The sequence below is a fragment of the Ictalurus punctatus genome, chromosome 28 (assembly GCF_001660625.3).
Source record: "Ictalurus punctatus breed USDA103 chromosome 28, Coco_2.0, whole genome shotgun sequence".
NCBI classification, from domain to species: domain Eukaryota; kingdom Metazoa; phylum Chordata; class Actinopteri; order Siluriformes; family Ictaluridae; genus Ictalurus; species Ictalurus punctatus.
The window spans coordinates 10,715,256-10,729,688 of record NC_030443.2 but is presented as its reverse complement, the minus strand read 5'-3'; the positions used below and the strand labels follow the sequence as shown (position 1 = coordinate 10,729,688).

General features: G+C 40.5%; 1 protein-coding gene across 12 annotated transcripts in view; it reads right to left on the bottom strand.

Moving 5' to 3' along the window:
* The window catches only part of phldb1a (pleckstrin homology-like domain, family B, member 1a), a 58,806-nt gene that overhangs the window by 20,226 nt on the left and 24,147 nt on the right, over positions 1 to 14,433 (bottom strand). For all 12 annotated transcript variants that reach the window (XM_017460472.3, XM_017460478.3, XM_017460479.3 and 9 more), the window contains 5 exons: positions 9,716 to 9,841; positions 7,032 to 8,326; positions 1,667 to 1,906; positions 1,271 to 1,408; positions 418 to 555 (listed from right to left, as the gene is read on the bottom strand). In XM_017460472.3, coding sequence (XP_017315961.1) covers positions 418 to 555; positions 1,271 to 1,408; positions 1,667 to 1,906; positions 7,032 to 8,326; positions 9,716 to 9,841 — 1,937 coding nt within the window. The remainder of the gene's footprint in view (positions 1 to 417; positions 556 to 1,270; positions 1,409 to 1,666; positions 1,907 to 7,031; positions 8,327 to 9,715; positions 9,842 to 14,433) is intronic.

Below are 14,433 nucleotides of genomic sequence, written 5' to 3'. Positions count from 1 at the left end.
AAATAACACTGCTCAAAAGCAGTATGACCACGGGTTTTTTTCTGCCTCTCTTTTTACACAAGTTACATTCTTGTGATGCTTGATAATAAAATAGCTTGGATCGTGCAATGGTCCCATACAATCAGTTCTATTTTCATTAGAAACTTACAGTTCTTTTTCTTTATAATTTATCAACCATTCAAAGGCCAGTCACATCACGACTACAGACGATCCCAATTGCAAAATGTGTAAAGAGTTTGGTTGTTAAAGGTTAGAAAGAAGTTAGTACAGAGCTCCTGCACACAGCTTTAAAAAAAAATGCAAGAAACAAGAAAGGCAAATTTGTTCCTCCTTGCTGAAAGCAAAATGCTTCTAGGTGCAAAAGAATGCATTAATTAATTTATGCAAACCGTTCCTTTTGTGCATATACGTGTTTACCTTTTCTTTCTCTCTCTGAATATTTTTCTCCACTTCGCTCAGTTTGAACTGGATCTGATTGATAATCTCTAACTCTGCCTCCACTTGGTCTAACTCGGCTCTCCTCTCCCCCTGCAGCAATGCCCGCTCCATCTCAGCCTGCAGATAAATAAAAAATAAAAAATACAAACACACACAGCTAACCTTATGATAAAATCTCTTATCGCACATTTCAAATTTCTGATTAATATATAATCATTCAACATATCCAAAATGATTGTACACTGTTATCACATTGAGAACTACTAGTCATCATGTACTTTGTGTTGTAAGTATTCAACACTGCTAATGACTATGAACATATGGTGCTTCTCCAAATAGCTAAAAAAAATCTAATATGCATCTAAACTTTATATTTGTTTCCTTCTGTTTGTTGGCCTAATAGACTTGTTTCCAGCAAGGTACAGGAACCTTTGGAGGAAATTTATGGAACACTAAGAATAACTGCACAGTTCCTGTACAAGTTCCAGTAACACGATGTAAACATTAACATGACACAAACTGCAGGATGCGATGCTTCAGCATGCAGCAAAAGTATTTTCACACATTTTCACACTCTGGGCCTTTTTGATGATTGCCGCGTGCAGCGTCTCACTTACTTACTTTAAAAAAAAAAAAAAAACTAGACTCCTGTGTAATTGTGACTTTCCATTTATGCAAACACAAAAAGTTCCTGAAAAGGTTCCTGTGGTGGAAACATGCCTAATGCTACAATAGCTCTTTTAGTACTATTGAAACAACACAACATTTAAAAAAAAAAATAGTTCTGTGCTTTGTATTACAGCTTTAGCGGGAGGTGTAGTGAAAGTCTGACCTCTTGTCTGGAATCCTGTAGCTGCTGCTCCAGCTCAGTGACCCGAGCTTTTAACTCCTCTACTCGAGCCAAAATCCTGACCCTCTCCTCCACTAGATAACCCAGCTCGTGCTGCCCCATTCCCGCAGTGTCTTCATGCTGAGGGGGAGTGTGAGATAGATGGTGAGAAACAAAGAAAGATAGAGAAGATAAAGATAGAACGAAAGTTTTAGAGGTACTATACAAACTTTTTTTTTTAATGCTCGTATAACTGAGCAGTGACTCAGTTATACAAAGACTGTGAGTTTCAGGTATAGGAGAGAGGAACTATTGAAAGTATATGAGTCTATGAGTTCTTGCTTGTCTGAATGGTTATGTATGTGTGTATATGTATAGGAGAGAGTAGAAGTGTCTTACCTCCTGGTGCTGGCTCTCAGTGCTGCTACACTCCTCTTTCAGATTCTCGTCATCACACTCTCCGGGTCTATGTGTGTGAGCGTGTGAGCGCTGGACTGCCACACCCACCAAGTCGGGGCCAGGCCGCTGGTCCTCTGTCCCAGGGAACTGACCTATCCTCCCCGTCTCCATGTCTACCACAGGGTCCCCTTTATTATACTCAGCACACAGGCTCAGAATGGTCTCTAGCCTCTGTCTTTCCTGTATACACACACACACACACACACACACACACACACACACACAGAGTTCAGAATCAGGGTGGTCTCCTGAATAAACAAACAAGTAGAAACCTAACAGAGAAAAAGAGACAAAGGTCGGAAGTCAGTCTAAAGGCATCTCCAGCTACATGCGCATGCATTCGAGATGATCCTCTTAAGGCTTTAAAACTGCTATTATGTCTTTGTGCAACGTGGTCTGTTTTAAGCAGATCCTACTGACTGAAATCTGAGATAAGCAGTGCCCACTAACTCGCTATGCCAGAGTCTTAACTTAACATGAACACTGTATTTATATGAGTAATATATAGCACACAAGTGTAAACAGTATGACAGGATAATGTCACATCAGCACAAACAGATAAATAATTACCTCTTACTACCTCGTTTCAGCTAAGAGAACTCTTGGACTCCTGTGGCAGCTGTATAAAATCATGGTTTCACTCACTCACACACACACACACTCACACACACACACACACACACCACTCACATACTCGAAAAGCAGCTCCCTCTCAATGACCCCCCAACTTGTGGACTAATGTGACCTCTCACCCCTACTACAGTAGTCAGCTGTTGCTGCCACTCTCCATATGTCACCAACTCTGTGTGTGTGTGTGTCTGTGTGTGCTTGATCTATACCTCTCTCTCTCTCTCTCTCTCTCCCTCTCTCCACTCTCTTCTCTACCAATCTCAGTTCATCTCCGCCCTTTGTCTGAGTCCTGGCTCACTGATCTGCAATGCTCTATGAACTGGACCTTATTATACTTCACACAAGCAGCTGACAATACCCAAAGCTGCCTCGCTAGCTGACACTAGCTCTGCACTTCTGCATGACTAAAATAACACGGCAGGGCAGCGTGCTCTAACAAGAGCCACGCCATAATGAACAGGAGACTGCAGTTAATGTAATTGCTTAAAAAAAAAAAAAATCAGTCACAACCTATAATTAACTAACTGTACTACTACCATTTTAGAGTTACAGTGGTGTGCATATGTGAGTGTAAAGTCTGTAGATGCACAACCAGTGCCCTGTGTCACTGCACAACCAGTGCCCTGAAGTAGACCAATATAGTAACAGGAATTGTGAAGGAACTGAAAAGGTAAAGTATAGCCCTCAAGCCATTTTTAAGTTCTCACGCTTGTGTACTTGATCTTCTCTTCTGTTCACACTACACAAAATGTAGTACACACAAAAAAATGAGGAAACCATGAGGAAAGTCTGCATTTCTCTAATCGAATACAGCTTCAGTGTGAATGAATTAATATTTCACAAACATGAAGTCATTTCCCAGCTGAAATTTAGAACGTTTGAGAGATGTAAAATGAATAGCCTAGTGCCTGTATATCTGCGTTCCTTACTTCAAAGGTTTAGACCGTCTTGAACAAGATTCCTGAACAGGCTGATATTCAAATCTCCACCTTGCTTCACAAATGTAACATTATTTTGTGCGTTGTTCCCAATCTCAACCTTTAACACACCATGCTGGTCAAAATTACTTATACTGATCGGGTCTTTGCTCTGAAATCAATATCTTTAAAACGAGTGTTTGGATTCTCATACGTGCCCTCCTGCTGAGGAGACAGAAAGGCAGCGCCCGTAAACGCCGACTGCAGTGTAGCTAAGCAACAACATTTTTCCTTAACAAAGAGAGTGTCAGCTCAGCTGGCATGCTTGGTAAAGATGCTTCTGCCCAAACAAACACAAAACGGCTCAACATACAGCACACTGTGTGTGTGCGTGTGCGTGTGTGTGCATGTGTGTGTGTGTACATGCACAGCCCACTTTATTCCGAGTGCTCTCCTTTAGCTCACAATAAGCACTCAGCCTCAGGGTTCTCAAGAGGACGACCGAACAAATATCAAGGTCGCAATGACACATTTTCAATGCTTATTTCCAATCAACTCAAGTACTGGGCGTTTAGTGTGAGAGGGGATTACTGTCTAGCCAGGAAAGAGGTGATAGTATTAGTGTGGGTGATTTGAGAACAGGAGTAACAGAGCTCCACTGGTGGCCGAATGCTGCTAACAGGGAAAGCAGTAAACAGTCTCTCAATTACCCTCTGACTCTGTCTTTCTTACATACAGTACATAGACATAAACACAGACAGAAGCAGACACTGTAATGTGTGAGAGCCTGACACTAGAGGGATTCACTTACTGCCAACCAGGAATGAACTGATGAATAGACAGACATCAACAGCTGTCACAGTATACAACATGTAACTTTTTACATGATCACTTGTTGAGGATTGGCTGTGAAGCAGATCGTTTTAATGAAGGCAAGCACAATTAAAAATAATAACAAACTGGCATTTTAAAGTTACAAATGCCTGAAACTGGGGTGGTACCCTGAAGGGTTTGTTTCTTGTCTCATTAGAAGAACATGACTGGATGTTTTTGGGGAGGATAAAAAGATTCCGCTGGACTTGCAAGTGCAAGTCGAACCATTCTTCTGAAAACAAGTAAACAATGAAGTAACACTTAAGTGTGGGTTCTGGCATGGTAAACATGGTGGCATGCTACCCTCTAGTGGTGACTCCTGTGTTCTGCATTTGGTTGTATTCTTCTCAGTTTCCACGGTGACACAGTCAGGAAGAAGAACAAGTGACCTCCAATACCAAACATCTTAGAACTCCTTGAGATCAAAGTGAGAGAGAGAGAGTATGCCTCACTGGACTTTGATGTTGTGTGTGTGTCTGTATGTGTCTGCATGTTTTTATATCTTAGTGGGGACCAAAAGTCCCTACAAGGATAGTAAGACAAACGTGTGTGAGTGTGTCTGTGTGTGTCTGTGTGTGTGTGTGTGTGTGTGTGTGTGTGGTACTTTCATGATAATAAAGGCAGGATGTAGCAGACTGTGGCACGACAGCACAGAGTATGCATGGCAATGAGCCAAGTGGGCCACGGCCCAGAATCCTTATTGATGCTCACTCCTTTTCAACATATATGCACAGAGAGACACACACCCCCTACACACACACACACAGTATTACAGTCCATGCATGGTATGTTATGTCCATACTGATACACAGCTTTACATAGTCTACTTCCAAATTGCATATTTTCTTTTAAATAGAAATAAGAATGTGTGTGTGTGTGTGTGTGTGGGTGGGTGGGAAGGTGGGTAGGTGTGTCTCTCTGTACATTACTCTCTTTTCGTTGTTGTTTAAGCTGATTTCATTGTTTGTCTGTTTGTGTTTGAGCCGTGCTGTAAACCTGATTTCCCATATGGACAATAAAATACAGAATCATATTATTTATTTGTTACTGGGATCCTGGCATAGGGGGAAAGTAATCATATGAACTGCTCTGACACGTTCAAATCTGTTTTAATACGATTTTTTTTCTCCTCCAGACATTTTGGGTAATTTTCAACCTCACTTTTCTTTTCTTTTCTCTTTCTCAAATCACCCACACTAATACTATCATCTCTTTCACTTTTCTCTTTCTCCTGTCTCACATTCAGTTTACTCACCTCCTATGTGACGGTCAACGTTTATATTTTAAAAAATATAAATATCGGTTTGATGGCACAAACAGATACGATATCTGCTTTATAGAACACAGGCCAGTGTAAAAGCTGATGGAGATCTACTTACAGCTAAGTTGAGGACTATGACTAGTAAAAAAAAAACAAATTGTTAACAAGGACACTGCAATCGTCAACACTCGCCAGAAAGTGGCTAATTAAATCTGATCTACAATACTGTGCAATTTTAAGTTTTATTTTATGACTCCTACATTATCGAGTCAGTACAGAAACCATTTTCAATTCCCAAACATTAGATTTCTAGCACAGAATTAAATGTTACAGAAAAATGTTTGTATGTCAGTAAAGAAAGCCGCAGATTACGTAAGAGGCGCTTTTCAGACAAAAAAACACAATGAAGGCTGTTGGATTTTTCTGCAAAAATAAGAAGCAAGTGCGACAGACAAAGTCTCCAGAAGAACCGTGGCTGGTTCTGCAAGATGCTCAATAAAACTAACAGCTCATTTCCTTATAAAACTGCACAAACTGTAACAGAGAGAATATTTTTATTTTCGTCACTCCAAATATTGACTTTGTTTCATTTACTACTGTTTACTGCTCTGTATTGTATTATTTTTAATGTAGAAACGTTTAGTTTCATTATTTTTAAGGCAACTTTGCCCTACAGCATTTCTTTGCATGTGCCTAACACTTTTGCACAGTACTTTATTTCAGTCATATCTACAGTGACATATATATCATTAACACTATATTTCAATTTTAACGTATAAGTCAAGTTTCTCTCCTGCATTATTATGAACTGCTTGTCGCAGACTACTTATGAGGCTCTTCCAAGCTGATGATTTTTTATGGAAAATTACTTGCCGCTTGTATTAATTTTGCTGTTGTCCGTATGGACTTGTCTCCTAAAATAGCTTTTCTAAAGGGAATAAGAGGAATGTGTCTCTGCAGTGACAGCTGCTCGGCAGCTCATAATTAGGACTCTGTGTGTGTTTGTATATTGTTGATTTAGGAATCTGGATGGCTTTGGAGAGAAGTAGAACAGCAGTCTATGTCCCAGGAATAGCACTTATGAATCGAACAAAGCACATTAATATGAAAAAGTCTAGGGATAACATGGCGTAAGCATGTGTGGGTTGGACCGGCTTTGGAATTAAAAGGCATCATGGTATAAAGTGTTCACAAAATTATAGGGTTACTCTATGGTGACTGTGTTTAAGCAATTAGATCACAGGGAACTGTGTGTGTGTGTCTAAGCAGTTTAATGCTTCAAGGCCATGTTGGGTAAATATGGCGTTTATATAGCCACACCCTCTGCCCATGGCATTTTACAAGATGCTCAGGAATTCGCATTGATGTGTTACTCTTATCTATGCAATTAGCTATAAACCCCTCATCACCACCCACCACCAGCCACAGAATCCACTGTGGAAAAGTCTACCTTGCTTTATAAACATTAGTCAACACCGCCACTCCTTATTCATATAGTATCTTAGCATGTAACTTCGCTATATGCTGGCCAATGTATTCGGAAACTATTTTTATGGTTTTAACATATAGCTTACACACAATCTCACTCATGCAAATATACTATACAGAACATCAAAAGACCCACCAGTCGCTCCATTTCTTGCTCTTTTATCCTCTCATCCCGCTGCCAGCGATGGTACTCCAGCAGCTCATCCTCATTGTCATTGATTTCTGAAATGCTGTTCTTACGTTCCCGTGCCCTGGGTTGGAGAGTCCATGGTTCTCTGGGGTTCTTCCTCTGACTACGGGGGCTGGTAAGGGGAGAAACTCCAACCTGGGTACTCAAACCTGGGATTTGATTAACTCCAGCACTCCCTTTTTGTCTCCCACTGCTATTAGTGTGGTCCTTAAGGACAGCAGACACAGGAGAAGGGCTTCTGGCCCGTAGTCCCCTTGATCCCATGCCGTCTTCCCGCAGTGTGACTTGTCTGTGCTGCCGAGGGCTCTCTGGTACACCCTTTCCTGTCTGGCTCCGAGTTGTAAGGGATACCCCAGGTAGGGCTCCAGGTAGGACCGGTACTCCCTGCAGCCCACGACGTGGAGTAGAGGGGCTGGGAGGGGGACGTTCTCGGACCAGTGTGCCGTTGGATGGTTCTAGTACTCGACGGGTGGACTGAGGACACTCTGAAGGAATGAGTGAGCGTGAGTTTAGCTGGATGGACTGAATTCCAACATCAGGTGAGGGAGTCTCCTGGAAAGTTGAGCCCGCACTGGATCTAGGACTTGAGGAAGCAGAGGAGCTGGAAGTCATGGTCCTGTTGTCCCTGCCTGCATCTCCAGCGAAACCAAGGACTGAATGTGGGCCTTCTGAACCTCCTCTGATCTGAATGTCCTGGTTTTGACCTTGGCAACTGGCTATAGGACTTGGTTGCGTTTCTGTCAAGGCTTTTCTGGGAAGCCTAGGACTTTCCTGTACCTTTCGCCCCCCATTGTTACTGCCAATCCGAGCTGTTGATTGCCGTGGCTGGGGAATTGGGGGCTGGACTGTTTGATGGTGGGAACCTGAATGTGAAGGTAGAGAAGAGTTAGCAGGGACCATACGAGTGCCAGGACTGCTGGCGGTTGAGGGAGATGAAATAGGAGAGAAAGGAGGAGTGGTGTTTTCATAGCTAGATCCCACAGACATGGCTCCAGGGCTAGCTGGAGAGGAGAGGAGATAACGACCCCCTCCATTGAACATGGGAGAAAGAGGCAATTGTGGGATGGAGTGCTCAGGGTGTTTTCCGATCTCAGTTGAGGACACCTGAGAGTCATTCATGGTTAAAGAGTCCATGATGTCCTGAAGGTCCTTCTCTATAGAGCCAGCCAGAGGACCATGGCCTGGACGAACCCTCTCATGAGGTACAGGCTGGTGGTTTCCATTGAGCAGACCATGGGGCTCTGTAGGAATGAGTAAGTGCTACTGTTAATATCAGATATATATTTAAATTAATTTAGGCAAGTCTTTAAAAAAAAAACATACTAAAGTTACTAGTGTCAGTGACAAACAGAATAACAGTCACAAATATTTAAACTTCTTTATTATATATATATTACATATATTACATAACTTATATACATATATACATACATACATACATACATATACATATATATATATATATATAATACATAGAAACAAATGATTTACTCTGGTTTCATCACTTGCTGTTTGAGCACCTGCAGATTTCACTTACCACATATTTACACTATGCCTAGTCAAGAAAAGGCTAAGCAAACACATACTAAATCACTTTATCCCTCCCTCCCTGTGTCTGTGTTTAACAACACACATATGCACATGCACCCACACACACACCGACACATACAATTACCCAACCTCATATCTCCAAGGCCACACACATACATACAAGGAACTGGGTGTGGCATGCCATGGTGCCTCCTTCAGTACAAAGGTCGGAGAGGACAAAGAAGAACAGTCCCTGAATTATAGCATGACTCATACTGCTCACACTGTGCCACTCTCCACCATGCACTCCTTCCTGCAACCATCAATTCCCCATACACTGCTGCTGCAGCTATGGCCTACAGTTTCTTAACTACACTCCTCACACAGCTTATTTATTAAGGGCTTTTTAATGAAATCAATTTTTTTTGGAACAAACCATGTCTTTACCATATGCACACACACAAAACAAGCTTAAAGCCAGGAATATCTGCACTTTGCAACACACAGTCACCAAACAATGCAACACTTTAACCCTGCACCTGCCATACATGTCATACCTCCGATGGCCTCATCATTGTCATGGAATTCCTCACAATAGCGTCAAAGCCAAAGGGCCTTTCCAAAGACTACTGTACACATCCATACAGAAAGCTCCTCAGGCCATTCACTGTGTTATTCATTCCAGAAGAGTCACTTGTCTCCTTAGAGACTTACTTCCTGTGCACAAAAGGCCAACCAGTTAATAAAGCACTAATTAAACCAGTGCTGTGTTCAGTATGCTGAGAAAAATGCTGTATTCCCTCCCAACAATACTCCAATTATAAATCAGCACTCGATTACTTTCAACATTTTTTTCTGTAATCATCTAAATGGAGCTTGTAAGTAAAACTCTTCTGGATTACAGGATCAAAGTCTCTTTGTATGCACGCCAACACAGGGCCGAAATGTTTTCCCAAGCCCGTGCTTACATCATCATAATGTATTGATGAATAAAAATGATAGAAAATCTAACTTCAGTCTTCAGAGAAAACTCTAAATCAACCTGTTTTGCAGTAAAGGTAGTCAGTAAATATAGTCATGATATAACTCAGAAGCTCTACCTGAATGTCCTCTGTAGGTGCTGCTGAGCCCAGCATTTCCTTCTGGCATCATACTCTTCATCCTGAGAGCCTCCTCTGGGTGGTTGAAGCGAAAAAAGGCAGACTGGCCAAAACAAAGCATGCACCCTGTGACACAGAAGCAGGGAATGACACAGGGATTAGCATAAACAAACAAGCAAAAAACATAACGCTGCTTGTCAAGAATGTAATTAAAAATCATATTATCATATTAACATATTAATAGATTTACACCTAAAATGGGTGTGGTCTAAACAGAAAAAATGCCTCCAGAAACAATGTCAACATTGTCTGTGAATTTCGTTCCTCAACCTCAGCTAGAGACTCATGTAGGACGTATCCTGCTTGTGCAGTTATTAATTTTGCTTGTACCTGCATGTGATACTTTCAAACAAATTGAAACCACGGTGACCCTGACCAAGCAGTTAAGCATGCAGGAAAAGCCTCACACAACGTCGACATATACGCTCTCAAAGGAATGAATGAATGAACTCTGTGTTTCTTTGTTCCGTGAACTTCATATCTGACCGTTCAATCACGGCCACGTCTAGACCAGATGCCCTGTCAAGCAATCCTGGCAAACTTTCTTTTCTTTTTTTCTAAATGGTGCACCTCATATTCATATCTGTGTTTGTAGTCATTTAGAAACCCATCTATTCGTTCCAAATAATGAATCCATATTCAGGTACATCCCTAATACATACAAAGATTCTTAGTTTTAATTGTTAAAAGTTATACAACTATGCATGAATGTCTTGGAGTTGTTTTTATTATTTACTTTTACTTACTTACTTTTGTATTGCTTATTTTTTATTACTTATTGTTTATAAATCCCACAAAGCTCATTTCATGTAGGGATTATTTTTCCTCTTTAAAACCCATCCATTCAAACTTTATGCCATATTTGCATTTTGCTTGAGCTGGGTGGAATCGTTAGCAAACAAAGGCTAGATAACGGTTAATGAGAAACATTCTCTGTTAGGGCGATGGTGAAAACACGGTAGATGGTGCGTTGTTATGATTATGTGCGTGTAGGTGTATGGGTTGAGTCTGCTACAAAACTCATTCAAAAATGTAAAAAAAAATAATAAAGCCCACGCAATCTTAAACAACACATTTTCACCAATATTTTCTCACAAGATTAGGAAATGCATGGAGGTCTTTTTAGTAGAGGTGACTGTTTGAACTCTTATATTCGGTTCTTATTTAATTAATAGGCCTATTTCATTGAATTCTACTGTAATGTGCAACTGTGAATAATTTGTCGAGAGTTTGAAGAAATAGCACTTTCATGTATTCTATACTTAGAAAAATACACATGAGCACAAACAAACACGCACGCCACACCACTTACTGCTCTGCTGAGCAGTGATTAAGGAGACGGGTGAATCAATACTGTGCTCGTCACACTGGCCATAAATTACGATTCAGGCCTCCATTTCATAATGAACAGTGACAGTACAGGAAGCATGAGACTAACATTAAGGACGTAAATTACAGCATGGTCTTAGAGAACCACATATGAGCTGTCACACCTGCACTGGCTAAAGCAACTGTGATTTAACCCTGATGCTCGAAAACAATTACTCAGCTGCCCCTGGTCATAAAATTGATTATACATTCACAACGTCATTCATATTCAGAGTATGTCCTATGCTGTCTCTGCCTCTCTCACCGACTTGATATTGATGTCTTTCTTTTGATTAAAATACATATCTCTAGATTGGTTTGTATTTATTCCTGGCAGCAAGGACAAATCAGTGCAACATCTGAACCAATATCATATGTGCAATATGCGAGTGTTTAAGATCATAAGCCCTAAGCTGAAAACTTCCTGCAGTCTAATACTTGTTGCATAACAAAATAATTAGGTCATCTAGCCTAAAAACACTTTTTCACAGCTCACCTCTCTTCTTACCTAATGACTGTCACACACACACACACACACACACACACACACACACACACAACCCTGTGAGAGGTCTCGCACAAAACAGTATCTACGGTATACACAAAATGGTGTTGTTGATGATAGAGGTCAGAAAATAATGGCCATACACATTTGAGCAGATAGGACATCCACTGTAACTCAATAACCTCGCTATATAACCATGGTGAGCAGAAAAGTGTCTCAGAATGCACAATATGTTAACCCTTGAGGTGGATGGGCTACAACAGCAGATGACAACACTGGGATCGACTCCTGTCCGCCAAGAACAGGAATCTGAGGCTACGGTGGGCACAGACTCAATGGAACTGGACAGATGAAGATTGGAAAAATGTTGTCTGGTCAAATTAATCATGATTTCGTCTGCAACATGCAATGCAACATCTGATCTAATATCACATGTGAAATATGTGCTATGTTGGATCGTAAGTCCTAAGTTGTAAACTTCCTGTCATTTACAGGGTGTCCCAAAAGTCTCTTTTTAGCAAAGTGTCTTTCCAAAATACATATTTTATATTATATATTTTTTCAGATAGCCTTTGACAAAAGAAGAACATATTGAAATCGTCCTCATGGCTGAATCGGAAAGGTATCGCAAGCTTGCAAGGGACCTGCAATTACATTTATAACACCAGATGTGTTCAAACGAGTTCCTCGTGAGTGGGACAGATGACTCCATGCGTGTTTACAAAGAAATGGCTAATCATATAGAGGACATTTTGTGAATAAGGTTACATTTTGCTAAAACGTGGTAATTTCCCCTACATATGGAGACTTTTGGGACACCCTGTAATACTTATGACACAAACACAATGAAATACTTTAGGTCATCTACGCTACAAACACTGTCTCACTTCTCTCGCTTCTCTTCTTAGCGGACGCTTGCACAAACTGCCACACACACTGTGAGAGTTCAGAGGTATGGAAAACATAATGGGTCTTTTTAAGTCATCTGTGTTTTAATCCATTATGTTACATACATATTTTGAGATCAAAGTACAAAAGCTATTGTGTATTAGGATTCAGAATGGATAGATATGAACATCCATCCATCCATACATCCATCCATCTTCTATATTGCTTATCCTTTTCAGGGTCATGGGGAAACCTGGAGTCTATCCCCAGGAGCATCGGGCACAAGGTAGGGTACACCCTACCCAGACAGTACATGTAGGAAATTAGACATTAAAGGAGAAATGGTCATTTTTTTCCCCATTGTTTATATATTTTCAAAATGTACAAATAACCTAGAAAATATGCAGAACATGATAAAAAAAAAAAAAAAAAGGTTTAAACCATGGACTCAGCATGAGTGTATTATATGGCTGGAATTTAAAAAAAAACATTTGCAAAACTGCAAATGTACTTCATTCTGGACTGGAATTTTTGGATCATGTCATTCGTTTTGTAGACATTCCCCGATGCCCCTTCACTCCCAAATAATAGTACTATAATTTGTATGGCTGAATGGCTGAATGGCTGAGTTGGAAAAAGCTAAATGCTAAAATCCTAACATCAGCTAAGCAGCACACTGGAGACATGGAGCTCTGTTTGTAGCTGCTGTAACAAGTAGAGTACCTGTGTAACATGATAAGTCATTCAGGATATGGAAATTTAATTATCATTAATCATAATGAGCTCAAAGGAATAATGCTAATATCAGCCAGCCTTTATACAGTGCTCCAATGAAACAAGCAGAGTACTTCAGTAACATGATGATGATAAGTTACTCAGAATAACTGAAAAAAAATTGCCCTAAATCATTATGAGCTGAATTTTTTGGTGCTATAACTTGGCTTTCAATCACTTGCACGATAAGATGATAAAGTCACTCAGGATAAATGAAATATGACTGCTATTCATCGCCAAACACAATAAATCACTGCCTCTCAAGTGGAGAGCTAGTTAGTTGTAGGAAAATTCTGGCTTTATCAACGAATTCTATATAAGACTGCATGCTGGGTCCAATATTGATAATACTAATCCTTATGATAGTTGAACTTGACAAATCTAGCCGAATCAAGTAGGTCCTGGGGGCAGAGCTTTGTGGACATGGGCGGGAACAGGAGTGAGCTTTTGAACTCCACTCTCTTAACTGTCAGAGACTTATGTTGAGATTATAATTAGTGTGTTGAAATGAGTATCTCAAAGGTACCCGGATGGCCTACTATTCCTGTTAGATTTTCGAAGTGTGGATCCGTGGACACTTTTTCAGCTAATATTACCCACAATTCCTTGCGCAAGGGAGGAGGGGCTTTGGGACCGTTTGCGTCGCCGAATTCAAGGACACGTTTCAGAGCAGATGTAAATGAAATGTGGAAGAATAAATCAAGGGAATGGTAGATTAAATTATATAGTATACATTATATAAGGAATAATGAATGAAGAAAAGCTGAAATACTATGAGGAGTTTGTTTATGGTGACAGTGTGTGTAACTAGGCAACAACGTTCACATGACGTGTTAGTATGTCCCAGTACTTGCATACCCTTTGGCTACACACTCAAATATATGTACTTTTTCTTCACCAAAAAAAAGGCCATACCTTTAGTACGTAGTATAAGTAGGCGAATTGGGATGGAGCATAAACTGACAGACAGAAATTTTATTGATCCAGAGGAAAATTGCAGAATAACTAAGTAGTTATAAAGCAAGATAATATCTTGCTATATACATATAACTATCTATATAACTATAGCATGGTTGCTTCACACCTCCAGGGTTGGGGGTTTCATTCCCGCCACAGCCCTGTG